Source organism: Poecilia reticulata, linkage group LG20 (assembly GCF_000633615.1).
Source record: "Poecilia reticulata strain Guanapo linkage group LG20, Guppy_female_1.0+MT, whole genome shotgun sequence".
NCBI classification, from domain to species: Eukaryota; Metazoa; Chordata; class Actinopteri; order Cyprinodontiformes; family Poeciliidae; genus Poecilia; species Poecilia reticulata.
The window spans coordinates 13,365,224-13,386,920 of NC_024350.1; the positions used below are offsets into that span (position 1 = coordinate 13,365,224).

General features: G+C 39.4%; 1 protein-coding gene across 1 annotated transcript in view; it reads left to right on the forward strand.

The window, feature by feature from the left end:
* The window catches only part of stau2 (staufen double-stranded RNA binding protein 2), an 87,125-nt gene that overhangs the window by 22,609 nt on the left and 42,819 nt on the right, over positions 1-21,697 (forward strand). The window contains exons 7-11 of the mRNA XM_008396384.2: positions 2,026-2,133; positions 9,621-9,833; positions 11,038-11,175; positions 14,895-15,023; positions 17,815-17,872. Coding sequence (XP_008394606.1) covers positions 2,026-2,133; positions 9,621-9,833; positions 11,038-11,175; positions 14,895-15,023; positions 17,815-17,872 — 646 coding nt within the window. The remainder of the gene's footprint in view (positions 1-2,025; positions 2,134-9,620; positions 9,834-11,037; positions 11,176-14,894; positions 15,024-17,814; positions 17,873-21,697) is intronic.

The window sequence follows — 21,697 nt, forward strand, 5'->3', positions numbered from 1 at the left end:
CAAGAGAAATATTTAGAAATATTTATATTTGTGAAACATTTTTTTGTATTTTGTCACATAAAACCCACAAATTTTAGTGTAAATTAGTTTGAGGAAAATAATACATGCTTGTCACTTTTCTTTTTTCTAATAAAGATATATTAAGTGAAGTGTGGAGTGTTTTTTAAAACCCATAAATATGGTTTTGCAGTGATCAAGTCAAAGTCAAGACTTGCCTCAACAAACTGTTCATACTCAAAAACCCTAATATTTAAAAAAAAAAAAAGGATTTAAAAGACTCAACTTCACAACCATGTGCTATACTTTTGTTGTTTGTTGTTCTTCACAATCTTGAGTTTCTTCCCTTTTGATCTAGAATCCATTCACCCGATGAAAGAAGTTGCTCATAAGCTTGTAGCTCAAGGATACTAAGTTTTTCTTTTCTGTTCTCTGCCTGCCATCACTTTTCATTTAAACAGTTCCTTCAGGGTGAGTGCGATGCTGCACTGTATGCGTTTCTGCACTACGACAAGGACTCTGTGACCCGACCATCAATAAGCAGAAGTGGCGCTGAAGTCTGGTCCATTCCAGCCTGCGCTTGTTTTTTCTCTCCCTCTCAGAAACTTTTCTCCTGGCAGCTTGTTAAGGCAACCTTGAGAGCGGATTCTCTATTCATCACGCATATCAGAACTGATAGCGACAGAGGAAAATGCAGCCTCGCATGCTGAGTTGAAATTTAACTGAGAGCAAGAAAATTGGACTATATTGCTTTTGTAGTGTTAAATACCAAAGATAGACAGAAAAAAATAAGGTGTTTTGTTAAAATAGATTAAAACATGGTATTAAGCGAAGTGTTGGAAGATCATCAGAAAAGAAATACTCTGGGCCGGCCTGGCTGTGCCGCCTGATTTTGTTTTCTGTTGCACTTCTACAGAAAAAGGGTACTGTGTATGACAAATGATGATCTAAGCCTCCAAACTGCCCCAAACGTTTCCACCTTACTGTGTGTGTGTCATAAGAAATGCAGGTAAATCTCCCCTGAATTGAGTTCCAGCTCGGCGCAACGTTTGCTTGCTCTGAAATCCAAGAAATCTCATCTCAAAGTACTCGTCACGATCCACGTCGGGTCACACAATGAACCAGAAGAAGCGACGGGACCCTGAGGGGAAGGACTGCAGCCAGTCAGGCTTAATGAGACAAAGAGCTGGACATGGAAAGATAAAGATCGAGACATAACGCTGCATTCCAGCAGGCTACAGGCAGCAGAAAAGCCCCCTGTTGTGGGATATGATCTCACTGGATTGAGCTTGGTTTCATTATCAACTGAAGTGACTGTAAGCTGGTGATTTCCCGGCAGTTTCTCTTATTGATCTAGTTTTGTGTAAGCGAAAGTCTTGGAAGTTAAAGCTTAAACTGGAGTCAAATGAGCAAATTCCATTAAAGAAATATTTCTTAATATCTAATTTAAAGTCACGATTCAATACCTAATAAAGAAAACAAGGAAACTCTTGAAGGTAAATCATTGTGTGAATGACCTAGTTGTTGTACAAAATGTGAACCTGAACTGTAGTCGTCAATCCCATGTCAATAAAGTGCGGTATGTAAGCGATTTAAATATAAAAATAAAGAAACAAAATGCTGGACCATGATAAAATTACTTTTTTATGCTGTAAGTCTGTTACATCGCAAAAATTCAGCATCCTAATTGACTGTACATATTTTTTATACCCACTGTATGCTTCTAACCTACGTCCTCAAATGTCTGAACCTGCTCTGGGTTTAAAATTGTTTTTTTTTTTGGTTGTTAATTTTGTTTTGGCATTTTGATGTTTTGCTGTAAAACTGACTAGTTTCACATAATCCTCATATAAGCAGGTATACACATACAGCAGATTTATCTACAAATGTCTGCTTTGCCCTCTGATAGGATTTTAAATCTTCCTCCGTTTTATTTGCTTCTTTGCTTTCTGATATGTCAATTGTTAACCGAGTTGCTCAGTAAAAGACATTTACAAAATGTATTTTTTTTTTCTCTTTCATTTCCAGAGTCCAGAAGAGAAAGTGGAGACACAAGAAGGAACTGATGCCAGCAAATCAGAGATTAGCCTCGTCTATGAAATCGCCCTCAAAAGAAACTTATCTGTTAACTTTGAGGTAGGAACAAAAACACAGCCATCAATCAAATGACCAAAATATCAGTGTTGTGACTGTGAATTGGATCGGGATGAGAAAAGGGATGAATAAAAAAAGAATGTCTGCAGGATGAAGATTAGATGATTAATTACTTCGAGGGAGTTTTAAACAGTTTCAGTTTTGCTAAACCCAGACTCTTTTGTTTTTACACTAGTTATTCTCTAGGGAAAGTGTTTTCCCGATTCTACCCACGAGGTAGAACCGAGAAAACAACACTCAACCTGTAACATTGTAAGTTGAGTGCGTTTTCCCGCTGGACGAGCCACAATCTCTGTATGACAAATAGTGAAGGGAGATTAATTAATTAAGGAACCATTCCTAAATTTCTAAATTTCAGCGTAACATTGCATTCTAAAAGTTAAGGTTATAGGAATGAGCCTTAATAAAGGATGAAGGAGTTTGGAGCCAAGACCAGTCGACTTTTCTAAAAGCTGTCATGTTTTAACGGCAGACAAATGGGCACTAATAAATAATTAAATGAAGGCTTCTTCACGGCATCGTAACAACTGCCCTTCTCTTTTTGACTGTGCTGTGTGTTTTTACCATTTAACTATAAAAACATGGAGAAATTAAGTGGCATAGGTTGTTTTTAGCTCTGGCTGGTCAGAAACTAAGAAAAATCCAATAATTTTTCAAGTCAGCGAACGCAACATTGCTGATGAATATTCAGCTGAGAGTAACACTTTTTAGTGTAAAAGTTGTCGGAGCGGGAATCAGACGTAAAGTTTGTACTTACTGTACGGTGAAGGAGGAGGCCTGAAATGTGAGAAGACATTTTACGACTAAGCTGTATTTTCTGCGGCATGTTGATATTCAACATTCTGACACGTTTTCAATTCATTAAGGTTGTAAGAGAAAGCAAGATTTCCAACAGATAACAGGAAGACTGAAAGGAGGACAATGGAATTGGGTTGTTTTTATCTTTTTGAGCTTTCAGGCTTTCTTGAGGAACGTGTTGGATTTGAAAATGCCTGCACCACTTTAAGAGTTGAAGCTTTAATATAGTGGTCTAGAAAGCATCGAGGCTGCTGTTTTAATATCAGCAGGAAATGCAGAAAATAGTTTTATCTATATTAACAGGTCAGTGTTTCTAAAAAGGGGAAGTCAGAAATTGGCAGCAGCACTCTTACTGGTGCATCTCTAGACACGATCCACCTTCTTCACACCCAAAAGTTGTCAGCTTTGGCGACATTCCTCAGCCTCAGTGGCTCCACATCAGTCCCCCAAAATAAACTCCCCACCAGTTTTGTTCGGTTTCTTTGCTACACGTGATCCTACCCTTAGAGTTACATCCTCTAAGTCAGAGTAGCTCACTCTGTCCTCATATGACCTGCTCTGTTCTCCTTGGCTTTTACCATATCTTAGCTGACTCATCTAATATTCTCTCCCCAAGCCTCCTCCCCCTCATCTTCGTTTGCGCTCGGTAAGGTGCCAAAAACAAGGGAAGCTCAGTTTACACTGTGTGCTCCCTCCCTCCCTCCTTAGACCTCTCCCTTCCATCTCCATCACTCCCAAAAATCACAAATGAGGCAGTTGCATGTGGAGACAAGGGGGGAGATGCAGACGCAGGAAGAGAAGTAACATATTTTCTCTCGGCTGACTTGGCTTGTTAATAAGTTTTCCTCTACTTTGGAAAAGTTATCTGGAAAACTGAAGTCCTTCCATTTGTTCGCCCTCACCTTCCTCTACTCATTTGCCCTTTAAAGCAGGATGTAGTTTCCTTTTTAGGAACAACTATTAATTATTTTAGCCGACTAAATCAGGAGTTGAGGTAATTCATTATCTGTCATGTCTTTGTCACTGTCCTTGATTACACTGTCATTTTTAGTCCTCGGAAATTTGGAGAGAGAGGCAGTATTTTTGTTCTTCTGAACCATTTCCTGTTTTCTCTAATTAATGTTTTTTTTCCCTTTTCCTATTTTTAATCACCTTAAATATCTCTATCCAAAATTAATCTTTCCATTATTTCCCCCCCACTTGTGATTTGTGTAGTTCTTGTTTTTTTTTTGTTCGTTTTTTTTCCAGTAAGCTTGCTGGAATATTAAATAATTAAAGAGTCCTTGTAATTTTGGAGCTAGCTTAGCAGTGAAGCTACAGACTGTCATGAGCCATTAACGACCCATAATCCCACAGCATTACTGGCAAAGAACATCCTTTCCCAGTTAAACACGTGCAGCAGCTGCAGTGTGATGCTCACATACTGGCTTCCTTTTACTCTTCATTACATGAAGTAAACACTTTTCCAAGAACTCAAGTCTTAAACCAGGAGTCCAAGTCAAGTCTCAAGTATAATAGGGTCATTCTTGGTTTGACGTGTAAAGACCAAGGAAGCTCATGAAAGAAGCTGACAACTGTGCATCAATCATAAATAATAACAGAACAGTTAAATTGGAGGAATAAGGTAACAAATGATCAAAGGCGCAGTATGATGATTCACTTTTACTCAGTTTCTATTTCAGTAACAATAAATTGTCTGAGGCACGCTGCACTGAGCAGAAAACAAGATTTAGTAAGATGTAGCACATGATAGCAAACAATAAGGCATGCAAATTCAAAATCCAGCGGCCCTAGACAGCACACACACACAAAGAGAGCTGTTTATTTTCAACTCAACATTGCTTTTAAATAAAAATAAAATAAATAATGGAAAAGCTATCTTTGTGCTAATGCTCTTATTCCCCAATTTACCTTTGTTTTTACACATACTGCATCCTTCCTTTGTTTCAAACCTTACTCCATTTAGTTTAGGTATTTCAGTAAATACCAAATGCAGTTTTCATTTAATTATATCAACGTTTTTAGTTTATAAAAAAACACATCTTTTTAAAATAAGTGTCCTTTTTCTTGTAATGGCACATACATTTATATACATCCAACTAGAAAGCAAAATTCAATACGTTTGCGGAAAACCAAACACAGACGAATAAAAAATAACCAGTTCAAATGATGAAATGTGGAGAACTCAGGGGGGAAAATCAACTATTGAGTCAATTACCGCGACACTCCATGTGTTCCCCTTTAGATGTCAGGAGATCAAAGATCCCTTAGGAAGGGAGCAGCACCTGTCACACGTCTTGACAAGCAGATGAACCGGTTTGTAACCTTGGTAAAGTTGGTGTCACACTGTTTCAACATGGGAAAGCAAACTATATTTTGCAGAACATCAAGTCCTGCGATGTCTTTGAAGATTTTGATGCTCTCCTGTTGTGAAAAAAAAAGTATGTATACTGGATATTACTGGGGTTAAATTCAAAGTCTGACTGTGTCATGAGCAAACTTGTTGCTTAAGGGGATCAACAGGCCATCTGGGAATGAGTTTCACTGCTCCACAAAGGCCCTCAAGCGGTCAAATAATTATTAGCCAAATTATTCTGGTAGCAACTGATGGCTTAAATTTCACTTTCGGTTTCAGCCGTTGCATGTTCTAAGGTAAGTGAAGCATCTGTTGAGCACGCTGTGAGATTAAGTGATGTTATCGATGAGTCATTGGTGTGACATTTAAAGGAGATTTATTTGGCATAGGAGAGCTGCGGGTGTGGGAGACTTTTCTTTGAGATGTCCAAAACATTTGTGGTAGGATAGTTTTTCTGATGACCAAAACGCATATGCTAATTTATGCAATGCATTGGATGGCAACATGTAAGCATCATTTTTTCCAATTCCATTGAAATAAAAGGCTGATGTACAATAGTGTAGCGGGGATTAGAGGAATTTCTTTCCATTGCTATGTCCTGTCTCCTTGCTAACTGCTGTTGTGTTGGTCGATGGGTGACTACAGTCTCCACAGCTTTCATTACTGGCACGGATTTTTACTCAAGTACTCACCACAGCATCAAGATATAGTTTTGCAGGACATCTAGCCTCCAGCATGCCTTGCACAACAAGTTGGATTCAGAGATATTGGTATGATCAAATAAATAAAATAACACCAATCTCCTTTGAGGTATGAATTTAGAGCTCCTAGTACTCTATTAGATGACAAATGTCAGCAGAAAATAGTTTTACCCAGATCTAAATAAGTGCTGCTGACAAGATGTTTCAAGTTTGTTTTACATTGGATTTTTTCAGCCTGGAAAGGGAGGGAGAGAAAGAGAGAGAGAGAAAGAGAGAGAGAGAGAGAGAGAGAGAGAGAGACTGAAAACAAACAAGTCAAAAGGACGGATCTCCACATCATCCCTTGTCATTTCATATTTATTTTTCCCCATTATACAGTATAGTGGATTCCCTTTCATTCTCAGTCTGTGTGCTGAGAATACTACTATCCACTACTATGGAGCGCATTGACCATTTCTAAATTGGCCAAATGGTCAATGCGCAAATTGCAATTGACCAATTGCAAATGCATTGCAAATGCATTGCAATTGGTCAATTGTAAGAAATTTTTGATTTCTTTTTTTTTTTTGACCAACCTACTCTTTAGCCATAGCTTCATATTTTCCTGTATTGTGCTGACCTCATGTTTTGATACAGTCAGAAGAAGCTTTGCTCTTTCCTCAAAAACCATAAGCTTAAGAACACACACATATTAATCTTCCGCGCATTCCCTCCAATGGCATAACAGATCCCTTTCATGTGAGCGCCTTCGATCTGAGCAATGTTTTCACATCACTCCATCCTTTCCTTTACTGGGGCATGAAATTACCCTTAAGTCAGTGTTCGACTGTCTACTTTCCCATCACTCTGCTACGATGAGGGTCGCCATCACCCCAAGAGCCAGTTGGCTCATTTAATCCCCCTGTCAGGCAATATCAAACAGATGTCAGCATCAAAGAGGAACCAATCTATAAATCACAGCTTGTGTGTTGTGTTGTGTTGGAGGGGGGTAGGACATAAGAGAAGAACCACCCATCTTACAAGGAGCAGTTTCCCTCAGGACATGTCCATCTACCGTTCTTCACAAAAGGATCTTTCTTCTCTGTACCAGTCCTCACCATTGTCGTACCCTGATCCCATAGCCTCCTCTTCTACAGTACCTGAGTTCTAGCTTGCACAGATCCTCAGACTGCCTGGGGTATTAATGTCTCCCTGAAAAGCCAAAGTGAAGGCCTCCCACGTTTGAATAAGAAAGAATGAAGAGACGGGCATTGGGGAAAAAAAAAAATCAACATTGAATTACAGAAGGTTTCCTGTGTACAACTTGATCTCCTTGTCGTCAGGCGGTAGACGGGTGTGTTTGCGTGTTTGTTTGCGTGTCTGTGTGCGGGCTTTGCTTGTAGGTGAATAGAAGCACTGAAATCCCATCGGTAGCGGTGCGGATCCTGTGTCGTATGCCAGGAGACTGACTGCAGCTTGTCTACTGCTATCCTAGACCAAGGGAATGTTGTACCTATGCACCTTTTGTCATATATCTTGTCGACTTTAACATGTACCTACATAGGCTACATTTGGTTTCTCTTCCTGTCGACCACATTGAGATTTGTAGCCACTGCATACGTAATGCACCGTTTTCTTTAAATACTTTAAAATAGTACAGTGTCAACCATTCAGCATGTCTTATTTGAGAATAGATGAATCTGCAAATACTGAACCATAAATAGACAGAGGTCCAAACAGTGCTATGTATTATTTTAATATGTTACTCTACTCTACTGTTTTTTTGTTTTGGTAGTGCAAAGACACAAATGGAGAATATTTTTAAGCATGCACAGCCATTTTGTCATGTCAGGTACCAAGAACTAAGCAGGGAAAATAAAAGCCTATTTTCAAAGAAAAGACCTTCCGAAATGGCGCAGGTTTGTGGAACAAGATTACTTTAAAAGGCTACAAGGAAGTCTGTCTCCTATAAAGCAAAGCATAAAGAAGTTAAGAGGAACTCATTTGTTTAAACTATTCAAACCCTGAAGAGTGCAATCTACAACTTGCTGCCTACGGGAGTTTATGTGCCAAACTATTTCTTGGCTTGGAGCAGTAACTTCCTGGAGTCTCTGCTCGTTGCCTGACAACTAAACAATGAGATGTAACAAAATCAAACTGGGAATAGCACAATCCTGTTTTCTACATCTCTGAGACAAGGATGCCTAATTCAGTTCAGCAAAGCTTTGAAAAACCGTTTCTCTTCAGATGAACTTGAGCTTTTTTTTTTTTTTTTTTGCAAATCCATTCACAAACATGGCCAAGCTTGTGTGTCGGTTTCTATCCCAGGGATCCTCTCGCTGAGTACTTACACATGGCCTTTGCGATGAACAAGGAGACAGAGGGAGACGGAGAGGCAGTCGAAGAACTACGCAGATGAAGAACGCTCCTTACTGCTCATGTGCACCGTCCATTACTGGTTCATATCTGTTTCCTCCAAGTGACATAATCTTAGCTAAGAAATGGCCAAGCAGTGCGAAGTATCATCGCCGCATGCTACTGGCACAGTAAAAACATACAGCTGTCCGGTGTTTCCGATCGTGGTAAATGTTAGTATGTACAAGAAGCTGTCATGTTGCATTTCCTTTTTCTGGAGACGAGTAACACCAGAGTCGATCCCCCGCGGGGTTGGAGGGAGTTCAGCTGTTTAGTTGGACAGTGAGCTCTTCAAGGCCTCATCCTTTTACATACCGTTGTCTAATGTCGAAAGTCTTAACTTCCTGTCTTTCAGTTTCTTAATTAAATTGCTAGAGCTAGTGCAGTTAGAGAGGAAGTGCTCATATTCTACTGTTTTTCTCTAATGTCTGGTATTCGTCCGTGTTGACGTGCGAGGCATCTCAGGAATGCTCGAGCCTCCGCTTATCAGCGGAATCGGTTTTTATCGGTCACTGGGTTTAAATTAAGTGTTTCTAGATTGCGGCTGATTGCTACAATTTGTGCTGTCTGCGCCGCTGCTCCAACTTTAGCAAAAAAACTCAGCAGAGCATGGGAGGAGGAGAAAAGGGGGTGAAAGAGAGATTCCAAGAAAAAAAAAAAAAAAACAGCATCCACCATAAACCATTAAGGCCTGAGGCGTAGCTTAAACATGGACACATGTCAGGCGACTGCGTGTTATAACTCTGGAATCATACGTGTGTGAAACCTAATTCTTTTCCTACGTAAGGTTAGAGAGAACCCCACCTGCTGCACACACATTGTTCTCAGACTTCATAGGAAGTAGATGTGATTGCAGAAGCATGACCTAACGCCAGCCGGTGTTTGTTTTAGGTCTCCCAGGTGACCAGAGGCTGGAGGAAGGAAACCGAGCCTCCATCACCAGAGACTGTCATTTAGGAACATGTTACTCTTCATGCGTGTGTGTGTGTGTGTGTGTCAATGTTTTCCAGCCCAGTGTGCGTTGTATATGATTACCATGCGTATATGGGTGGATAGAGCAGATGTTTTGGACCACCTGGTTCAGCTCGCTAGCTCACCCAAAACGTACACGACAAAACACTGACACACATCTATTAATTTTTTTTTCTCTCTCTCTCTCTCTCTCTCTCTCTCTCTCTCTTTATTTGTTTTTGTTGCGAACGTTTACCAAACTTTTCCAGGTGTTAAAGGAGAGCGGTCCGCCTCACATGAAAAGCTTCCTGACCCGCGTCACCGTCGGAGAGTTCTCTGCCGAGGGCGAAGGGAACAGCAAGAAGCTGTCCAAGAAGCGTGCCGCTCTGTCCATCCTGCAGGACTTGAAGAAGCTCCCCTTCATACCGACCGTGGAGAAACCCAAGACGCACTACAAGAAACGCACCAAGACTATCCTCAAGGTGCTGCAGACAGGGGGTAGATGGGGCCACAGGGGTGGTGATGGGGTTGCTCAAGGCTTTGGCTGGCATAAGGTTCTCATTTGAGCAACACCACAGTTTTATCAGGTTATCCTTTGAACTTCATTCAAAACTTAAAACTAAAAATAATATAATATGTTAATTATTAGAATACCACTATCATAGGACCCCACTGTCCTGTATGATTTAGGTGTTTCCTAGCTACTGTGCACCTGACCTAAATGAGTAGGTGATTAACTGGCTTCTCCACCACTTGATGTCTTGCTGAGGAATTATTTAAATCAGTGGTGCTGGAGCAGACACTATAGTTGGGACCACTGATCAATAACATTTAAGTTACTTTGATTTTGTTTCGTAAACTAAAGCTGTAATTTTCAATAAACATCACAACTTTTCATTGTGCTTTTAAGTAACTGTGCTCAGAATATAATCCTCCTTTGTGCCGTTCTTTGTTTACTAGCCACATAACAAGGTAAAGTTAGCTGCAGAGTTAGCCTGGCTATCCTGAGTGCAGCCTGCAGTCAGCTGCTATACAAACATGCTACTTGAGGCTCACTGTAGTTTTGCCTAGCGCTAGCTTAAAAAAACAGGTAAATGCTCTTATATTTTTTCCCCCCATGACTGTGTTTATCACAGCAGGAGATATTTCCAAACAGCCAAATTTGTATTGCAGCCATCTTTCAGCCCAGCTAATTGCCAGAACAGAGCAACATGTGGGGGAGGGGAAGCTTTTGGATATAGCTGGAGATAATTGGTCCCTCCAGATTTTTTTTTAACATCTCCATAATCTCATCAGGAATGATACTGATGCTTTCAGTATCATTTAAAGAACCAAAAATAAAGCTCATACTCCCATGTTTGTATACTGTAAATGTTTTGTTTTAGAAAATGTTTCACACATTTATATGTAAATACATGACGGGTATTTTGATTCTAACATTTTATTTCCTAAAATGATGTTTCCCTTCAGAATATCTACTCTAAAGTTGTATTTTTAATATTTTTTCAGTATTAGATTGTGCCTCACAATAAACTGAATTTTCATCTGTCATCCATAGAGACGGGACCTTTACACAGCTTTACCACGGGTGCCAACAAATTTCCTTTATATGAATATATTAACACTTGCAGTGAAAAAAAAGCATTTTCAATATAGCTAATTATGTAATTCTCCTTTTCTTTCCAGACGGGACCTGACTACGGTCAGGGCATGAACCCAATCAGCCGATTAGCTCAAATCCAGCAGGCCAAAAAGGAGAAGGAACCGGAGTACCAGCTGCTTTCGGAGAGAGGGATGCCGCGACGCAGGGAGTTTATCATGCAGGCGAGCAGATATCTTAACTTCTTTATTTCTTAATCCGCCCTGTTGGAACAAGACAAAGTGAGGTTTAAAGATCTTGTCAGGATTATTTTCCTCGTATAGAAATGTTCCACATCTGGACAGGTATTGAACTTTTTTTTTTCTTTCCTGACTCTTTTCTCAATGCAATTTTCTAGATTTTTGGGTGGAGGGGGGGGATCCTTTGTCAGATGACCATGACAGAAAACTGAAACGTTGAAACACCCAGGTTCAACGGAAGGCTTTGGAACAAAGCATATTCATGTGATAGAATGGCCCAGTCAAAGTCTTGACCTAAATCAAATTAAGAATCTGTGAATAACATTTCTAAAACACCTTGTAAATGCATCTAAAAAAAAAAAATTCTGAAGATTGTGTACATACATGTGTAAAACCTACCGAAGGTTATCCTGGCCTTGTTCATTTTAAACAAGGTCTGTGTCTAGACAGCCTTCTGTGTTTACCGTTTTTTTGACGGTACATCTTATCCAGGGTCACTCCATGTTCCAGTGTTGATGTCTGTGGGTCAGCTTGACTTTACATTGACAGGAAACTTTTGCCCAGATAAAATAAATGAAGAAAAAAAACAAAAAAAGTTAGATTTCAGTTGATTTTGCAAGAACTGAGCTGCGGGGCAGGGGAATTATCCTAAAAATAATAATAATAAAATGTTGTTTTTTAATGTTAGAGTTTTAGTGTGTTGACTTTAGTTTCAACAGAATAAGATGGAGGATGGTGAAAAGATGAGATAATGTACTCTCTGGACAAATGGAGCATAAAATTAATCTGCTGAATTGACGTCTGATTGATTAATCCAAAAAAAGGGGGGAGGGGGGGCTATGTTGGGATGTGTTGTGCAAAATGTGAAAAAAGGAAAAAAAGAAACGAGATGACCATTCCCTCCGGTCTGCACATGAATCTGTCATTCTAATCACGGTTGGCAGTGCACAACGTTTTCAACAATAAAATCTGTCTCCAAGTGCACTCTCTTGTGTAACTCTATGAAAATGTGATCATATAAAGCTTAATATACTTAAAATAATTGAAACGTGGTGCATTAGGAAAAACGAGGCACTGGCAGAGCTGAGCGATTTTATGCTAGCTCGTTTTACAGTTTATTAATTTTGTTAAATGACTGAGTTTGTGCAAGCACTGTCCAGTAACAACAGCTGTGTTAGATTGGTAACTTGGCCGTCTAGTTCAGTGAGCCTGAGTCTGATTTTCTGAGTTGGGTTGTAGCCGCTCAGAACCCTCTTGTTCGGAGTGTCGGCTTACGGTTGTGGTCAGCAGTGTTACATCCACTCACATGTCCATGAATTTAGTTAATTTTGAGCTTATGATAAATTGTTGCAAGTGTTTTTTCTTCTTCTTCTTCTGGAGTGTTGTTTAATATTAGAACTGGGTGAATAATTCAGAGTAAAATAGCGGCTTATAGTCCGAACAATATATATGTATATGCATACACAACTTCTAAGCTTTGGTAAAATGTCTCTATGCAATTTGCACCTCTACCACTTGCATTGTGTCTCACCTTTGGAAAAATTTTGTCTCGAAATTTGACCACCGTCCTTCATTGAATAGGTGGAGTTCATTTAAACTGGCTTGCTACCAAACCCATCTCTCCTTTCAAATTTGACCATTTTTCCATGGGGTAAAGATTTTGTAATTTAGTCTGCTGTAACTATTTCAGGTTCAGATTTTATGTGAGTTTGGGATCATTCTTTCAGAAAACTCAACAAATTTTCTGCAAGTCTCTACTGTTGTTGTTTTTTTTCTTTTAGTAAAAAAAAAATTAAAAAAAGTTTGAGGTAGTCCTTTACTGCTACACTTAGCAATGCACCAGCACCGCTGATATCAAAACAGACCCACAGCATGACACTACTATATTGTGGAATGCCAAGTTTACAGAGGATATTAACATTTTAGTCAATCCCGAAGGTGGCAGTTTTAGAGTAGTCGATTCTTACCACCAGAATTTAACATACTAATTATTTTTGTTCAACGTTGGTAGAGGTAATCAAAGCAGGGCTCCTTTGCAAATTGAACATTTTCTTTTCATCACAGAGTTGGTCTGCTTAGAGGCATTAAACCTATTTCAGAATGTAACTTTGTAATTATTCCACAACAAAGCATTCTTTTTAAAAAAAAAAAAATGTAATCTTCACTGTCTCAGTTTTCTGCTTCCTATTCTGGGTAAAATGTTCACTTTGATCATTTTAAATCATTGCCACTTATCTTGTTACACATATAGTTAACTCTCTCTCTCTCTCTCTCTCTCTCTCTCTCTCTATATATATATATATATATATATATATATAAGTATTTTTGAATTTAATTTTATTTTTTTTAAAGCCAAACTGTGTGTTCTTAGTTTCTTTTCCACTTATTTTCTGGTGTCGTTTAGATAGGAATATTATTGTGAGGGCATATTCGAGAGTCACTGACAGTGAAGTATTAAAAGATTCCCAGTAAATCCAGGTTTAACCTGGAATAGGTGATCCTACCGAGGCTGTTGAACATCATCTGTGTAAGATATTGAACTTAGCAACACATTCCTGATGAGCATCATTTTACTGAGTAAGGATGTGACTCTGAAAAACACAGACGCTTCAAGTTTGCACAATAAAGCTGAAAAGCAGCCAGTGAGCTCCAGCCCTTTCGGCATCTGTACGCTCGACACCCTTCAGCTTGTCGCTTGTTGAAATATGTTGAGAGTGCCTTCATTTTAAAGCTGCTGCCACTCTGTTTCTGTCGCCACATGGGACATCCCTCATGAGCCGCATAGGTCTTTATTGTGTCGCTTGAATAAGAAATATAACCAGCACACATGGCATAATGTAGTCCATTTTTATCATCTGGATTTTTTTTTTTTTGCACCTATTCATCCTTCTGTCCATCTCAGTCAAACTTGCTCTCCTTGTCTTTCTATCCGTAATCCTCCTCTTTTATATGAAGAACAGAGCTTCTCTCACCATCAGGCAGTAATTCAGCCCCAAACCCATTCTCTCTGCCTCTTTGATGCACACATCAGCCCCTGTGTGTGTGCGTGTGCTCGCTTGTGAGTGTATGTATGTGTGCGTGTCGTTCTTTTGTGTAGTCCACTCACTCTTCTAAAATTTCCACATTGTTTCCCCCGGTAGGCAGCAGGGCTCAAATGAGCCTCTGTTTTCCCGTCTTTTGTTTAAACAGAAAAAGAAAAAAGAAAAAAAGCCTCCACCTTATATCAAATGGCTTTGAGGTGCTTATCTGTAGTTAATGCTTAATAAAGGAGTGAATCTGGACGGGAGTTGGCTATTTGATGTCGTTTGCCGGCTTCATGCGTCCGTCCGGAGCAGCACTCGGGCTTGTCAGGCCGCTGTGAATGAGTGCGCCGAGGCCTGGCTTTTTCACAGGCTCCGGCTCCCCACAATGTTATTTGTACAGCGTAATTGTCTGTTTGTATAACACAACGACGTCCGATCTGCTCTTGGAAATTTCTGCTTACATTCTGCGTGGACAGATTTAATGCTTTGGGATTACTGAAAAACAAACACTTCACGTTGCACGGCTGACTTGGCTCAGGAAGCCTGAGTCCTGAGCCGAAACTGAAAGGAGGCTGAGGAGGACAGCTAAGAAAGTCACCAGTGAAAACAGCATGTTGCCCTAATAACACTCAGTTGTGACTTTTTTCCCCTCATTGTTTGCCTGTTTATGTGCGCGCACAGGTGAAGGTGAATAACGAGGTTGCCACGGGAACGGGACCAAACAAGAAGGTGGCCAAGCGGAACGCCGCTGAGGCAATGCTGCTGCAGCTGGGATACAAGGCCTCCACGGTCTCTCCGAATCCCTCAGAGGTACGAACCCAACCCGACTGCAACTTCTGTATTTCATTTTCGATATATATACAAACCTCCCCCTTCTCCCCCCTCTGTTGTTATGTGGAACCATTTATTTATTCCAGCGTGGGATTACTGTAAGCAGGCGTCCTTCAAACTTTTAAACTGTCATCAGCTCGCTGAGAAACATGACTAAAGTTTGGGGACTCGTGATGACTTTTGATGGATAACGAGAAACGCTCCTACACTGTTTGGGGAAATGTCAGGAAAACTACGGAATTTGTTTTGAGGATTTTCCCACTTCAACTAGCATTTTGTCCATCCTCTTTTGCAGATAATGTGTTTATCTCTGTAGAAATATTATCTGCCAAAAAGTTCTTATGAAAATGTAAAAAAAAATAAAATAAAAAAAATGGTCTGGAAACTCTTGACATTTCAATCTGCAACAGTATAACATCTTCACATTAATAACATGTAGTAACTCTTGTTTAAATTCCATCAAAGACTCAAGTATATACAAAGAGATATCAGATTTATTTCAAACCACATTTGAGCTGTAAACATTTTTATTAGGTCTTATTTCTTCAGTGAAGTGTAGACATACCAACACTGAGTCTACTCCCCTGATTTATCGCTGGTCTCAGTGCTGCTAACCTCATTACATAACACCTTCAGCTCCTCTGAACCAGGCGTTTTGCAAGCGAACATCGATCACCCTCATCTTTATGCGGCTCGTCGGTTTTTAAGCTTGAGAGAACAGAATCTGATAGAGGTTATGTTGCGTAACCGAGCTTTCTGTTGAATTTTAATTGTCCTCCAGACATCGCCGAAGAAGAACAGCAACATTGTGGCCACCAGCAGGTGTGTGTGTGTGTGTGGGGGGGGGGGGGGGGGGGGGGGGGGGGGGGGGGGGGGGGGGGGGGGGAGTATTCTCCTGTTAAAAAAAGCACGGTTGTGTGTATGCTGTTGTTTAAGAGAGAAAATTAACATTCTGTCTGATGTTGATCTGTTGGACAAAGAAAATCATGGCTAGCAAGGTCTTTTATGCAACGCAGTCATAGCATATCTACAATCACTGTTTCCATTCTCATGTGATTAGAGATAAAGCAACAAGGTTCAGATTGCATGAAACACTAATTTTGGTGGTAAAAGGGGAGGTTTCTGAACATACAGTGGATCCCAGCTTATTGCAATAACTCAATCAGTTCACGTTGACCCGATTAATTTAATTTGTTAGCAAATCATTGAGAACAAAAATATATGCGCTCTAATTCTTTAGGACCTCGGGAAGAAGCATGGGCCCAGAGAAAACACTTTTTATCTATTGCCCTGATGAATGACATAGCCAACTTGGGTTCAGGAGCAATTTTCCTTTTTCTCCTTCCTGAGTTTTTAAATATTAACAAATGTCTTCGTGACTCAAATGGCATGCTCTCTTGTCTTTCCCATTTTAGAGAGAATTGCGTCTCTCTGTCAAGTTATATTTATGCACGAGGGAAACAGGAAGTGACAAATTACTCTTTCTATACACTCTGGAGTTTGCAGACTTTCTGATCAACTGACAAAAGTCAAACTTAAATATTTCACATAGATTTATTTTATGGTTAGGGGATTTTTTTTTAGGGATAATTACGGTACTATCTATTTCTTAAAAAGGGGGAAAACGACTGTTCCATGACCTTTTTTTCCTCAAAATTAAGTGCTTAATTTGTAATTTGTAGTGTGGTTTACAGTCAATTCCATGCTTGTGCTGTACAACCAGATGCATGTTGCACTGCATACTGTATCTGGGACTGAGCTGGAATTGGAGCAGGAGGTAAGCATACTGGAATATTGGGACGACTTTTATCAGTATCCTGTTGATGAACCTCAGACTCTTCCTTTTGACGCTTTCCGCTTATCTGCCCACTTGCACCTCTTATGATTGCCGTCTCTTTCAACAAGGAAATGCAATTTGTAATTTTGAAAAATGGTTCAATAGTAACTTCAGGAACAAAAAAAAAGACTCCCAGTCTAAATCCAATCAAGCCTGTGTGTTGCTTCTCAGTTTTGTTTTTTCTGTCTTTTTTTCCAGATGTTATGTCTGATTGGATTTTTTTTTTTTTTTACTCGATTTATTACAAAAAGTCAAAAATATGTTGTTTTCTTTTTGAAAGAATGTCTATTCTAAATTAAATAATATAAATAATAGTAAAATAGAATATATTTAATAGCCTCTGATCTCTCAGACTTCATTCTAGGAATTTGTTGGCTGATCTACTTTCCCCAAGTCTTCAGATGCCCTTGAGGCCTGTAGCTTTTGTAGAAGAGCTCATCTCTGCTGTGATCACCCTCCATCTTGCCTCATCTTTTCCCTCCATCCCCCGAGAGCTTTTTTTGTTCTCCGTTCCCACTGAGGGATCTGTGGAGGGCTGCTCAGAGGCAGTGGGTTGGATTTGTTTACAGCCATGACATCTCTTCAGCTGTTGCACGCATCAGGAAGAATTTGTTTCTGTTTCAAACACCTACTTGTGGCTGTTTGTGTTTGTGCAGGCAGATAGGCTTACCGCTGCAGTAGAAGGAACCCTTTTTCAAGTTGCTAAACAGTGACACACACACACACGCACACACACACACCCTCTAAATAAGTAGCTGGCTTAGAGAGACAGTAGTCTCCATAGGCACCCCATCTTGTGAGCGTTTGTTTCTTTGTGGACCAAACAGTAGGAAGGAACTTGTCTGACATGCGTGAAGAAGCTGTCTGTTCAAGAATCGACATCTCTCTTACCTCCCCCCCCCACCCACCCTGCTTCTCTCTCCATCTCCACAGATGGACAACAAAGGCTGGAACGGACAAAAGGCGCCTTTTACCGAAGCAACGAGTAACAGTGAGTATCGGCACGTCTCCCTGTGTCTATTACCATTTCCTTCTCCTCCTCCTCTCAGGCTTTCCAAAACCCCCTCCGATCTCGCAGGTGGTTTTAGCCACCGAGATGGCCCGGCGTTTAATCTCTGTGACTGGTCAATGGGCCTCTGACTGTCAGCTTAATTGGCCGTGCGTCCTCGTGGGGAGCCTGCGAATTCAGGCTCATTCACACGGGCTTACAGGGCCAACACACGGGGGCCCTCCGGGGAGTCCCTCCACTACCTTCCTGAGCAAAAAACGCAGCCTTTCAGTCAGGATTAACACACAAGCACACAGAGATCCACACACACACACGCATACACACACACGTTGTTCATCCCACTAAACGGACACAAAACGAGCATGTTGATATAAAATAAGAGTTCTTATGGACAAAGATAAATCACAGGATGTTATTAATGTAGTATGCACCTAAGGCAGAATGTATGGACATTGGTTTACAATGTTTAGGCTTAGGGTTTAAGCGACTTGAACTCCCCTTTGGCGTCTTTTATTCCTCTTTCTGTCTGTTTGTGAACATTTTATGCCAAAACTATTTGACATCTGTTGACCTGAATATCACATGGGATGTTCTGTTTAAAGATATTCTGTTTTGTCTGGAATGCTGAACCGTGTTTTGGCTACATAAAAAAGAAGAAAAAAAAAGAAATAAGGTGCATCCTAAAAAAAAAAGGGAAGGAATCTGTTTCTTTTTTTCTATTTTAGGTACACTAGATTGCCAAATGTGTTTTGACTGTGTGCCTTTCTCACTCATATAAAATTAGTCTGGCATCGCTTTGCTGCTATGACAGCATCAGTTCTGGAGACACGCTGGACTGATTGCACGTGTGGCGTCCTCATACGATGCCCGTCTAGAATTCAGTGGCCGGCCTATTTGTTTGTAAATGTTTGCACAAGCAGTCTGCTTTTCTAGATGATTAACTCTCTATACCTGTAGCCATAAAACAAAGTCATATACACCAGATTGGGTGAAAACATAGTGTACATAACATGCTTATTTATCAGTAGTAGCCAGTATTTAGATTGAGCTTTTGGAGTAACACGACCTTCTAACCACACTTTGAATCTTAAAGCTGTGGTCACTTTGTTTTACACATTTTATAAAAAATAAAAATAAAAATCCTGACTGAATTCTATTAGTCATCATCAGGACCAAAATGCACATTTTTATCCGTCCGGGTATTGAGGCTTACTCTCTGAGAATCAGCTCAACTGTTTCTCATAAAGCACCGCTCAAGCAACAACATACCTGAAGCTCTACATGACACAAGCAGTAAAACCAGACGCAAAAACTTTAAAACTTTTATAATCCGTTCATAAATGGTGATAAAAACCTTAATAAGACGGTCGATAGAAGTTAAAAATATACTAAAGAAAATTAAGGCATGTTGAAGTTATAAGCACATATGGTTACTGAGTGAAAAAAAACAAAAGAAAACACTAACATTTGATCAATGGTATTGAAGACTCTGCCTCCAGTTCTGGACCACACATTTCAGTAAGCCTGCATATTCAAAGCAAATGATTGATTTGGAATTACACAGGATATTAAAATAGCTACCTTAGGGTGCAGCATTACCAATAAAGGTTTGATACGTGGTAGAAATTTTATTTCAGTACTAGATTAAAACATATGGAGGCACTGGTGTTATGTAATTTATTTTAGAGCTACCTGGTAATACTCTAGAGCTGCATTATTTTTAGAATAATTGTAAAAATATCCTAACATTAATTGATTTTTTTTCTTCTTCTCCTTCTTCCAAAAAGGAGCATTTTATCTGATCAGTGAATCAGATCATCTTTGTAAATAAGCAAGACTTTATTTTGGATGAGTTGAGATTTGTGGGAGAGCAACAAAACAGCCAGGGGTGATAATAATCTTGTTCTTAAATTAAAAGTCTACGCCCCTGTATGTTTTTTAAAATAATAAAAACAAACCATTCCCATAGACATCTTGATTTAATGTTATGCTTGTAGCCTTAGCACCAGATTAACTTCCTCCGATTAGTAGAACGGGGGGCCATCAGCAGTAAACGGTAAACATTAAGGGTGTAACGGTATGCAGATATCATTGTTGTCAGTATGTTTTTGATTTGCTTTAATAAGCAACTTACGTTATGCAATATTTACAAATCTAGGTGAGCTAATGTCTTCATAACTTCAGCTTTTTCACATTAAGTTTAGCTAAAACATTAGCTTGCAGTTGATAAAGTAACACAGACGCAATATAAGACAAACATTATTGAAATAAATGTATTTAGATTATTTATTTATTTATTTATTTATTTATTTATTTATTTATTTATTTATTTATTTTTCACAAAATAATTCAATAATGTTATAATTTACTTAGGTATGTAAAGTCCCAGAGTAAAATTGTATAATTTGAGGAGAGTTGGACTCAAATATTCTTAACGGCTGTTTTCCACCCCGCCCTCATCTCTATGTTGTTATGAAAATATCATTTAAAAACCTATCATTTTATTTCTTGGTTTCCCATTTCATGTTTTTGTTGTTTTAAACTCCAAGCTGGGCATTATCTAGTGGAGAATGTCAGATTTGTTGAAGGTGAAACACTTTATACAAAAATAGTCAGTGTCCTACATTACCCAGCGTCCTAAATTAGCCTGCTATGCACTGAGTCTGATAGGTTGTGATGTCCCCAGCTGATAAAAGGTCATGACATTTTTACTATGAAACCAACAAAGTTAATGCCAGGAGCTTAGAAAGAAGCTGAGAGGCTGAAAACACGTTGGTCAAATGTAAGCTTTCTGCTGTCCTTTGACATAGTACATGCAATATTACCTTTGAGAATAGAATTTATTTTATCTTACAGACTCTTAAAAACAATTCTACACATTGATTCTATTTTTTTTAGACTTGAAATACAGAATTTGGATGAGAACATGAACCTCTCCCCATACCACCCTCATGCCTTAATTTAGTCCAATCTTGTGAAAGATGCATCATCTTCATGTTTACAGATTGATAATTATGCTCTCGGATGAAGTGTTTCAGTGTTTGTGGTTTCTATGGTAACTCAGGATGCAGGAGTTGCCCAATACTTCCAAAGTAGAGCTCCCTGGGGAAATGTCTTCCTTATTTGGAGATCGTTTCTGCTGTTGGCATTGAATCCACCGCTGGTCCGCTGCCATTCTCGGTTTATCTTGCGCGCCGTGCATGAGGCTTAACTATCTGCTAATCAGCTCTTAAAAGCGCCCGATACGCACAACTCTCACATGACTCTAATGTCTGGATAATGTTTTTGCATAAACACCATTTACAACTCATTCAAACAAATACGGCTGGTCTCGGTTTCCAGTGTGTGCTTGCAGTTGGTGAATGGAAGATGTTTCTGATTTCGTCCTCTGTGCTGATTGGTCGAACACGTTTTGGTTAAAAAGTGTTGTAACAGATTTGGCTGAGAAGGGGACTTTACAATTGGATTAATAGGTGCATTTCTTAACAAATGTAAATACTCTTTATTGATAACAGTAATGTAGCTTTGGCAGTAGCAAAGTGCAAAATAAGCAGTGGGAAATAAGTATTTGATACACCACCAATTTCTCAAGTATTCACACTTACAAAGAATGAAGAGGTTTGTAATTTTCATCATAGGTACATCTCAAATATGAGAGACAGAATCTAATATAAAATCCATAAATCCACATTGTATATTTTTAAATAATTCATTTTGTTGCATAAAATAAGTATTTGATGATAGCCAACAGAGTTTCAGGTTTGCTTGTTTATCTGGATCCCCATAACAACGGCTACTCTTCCTGGG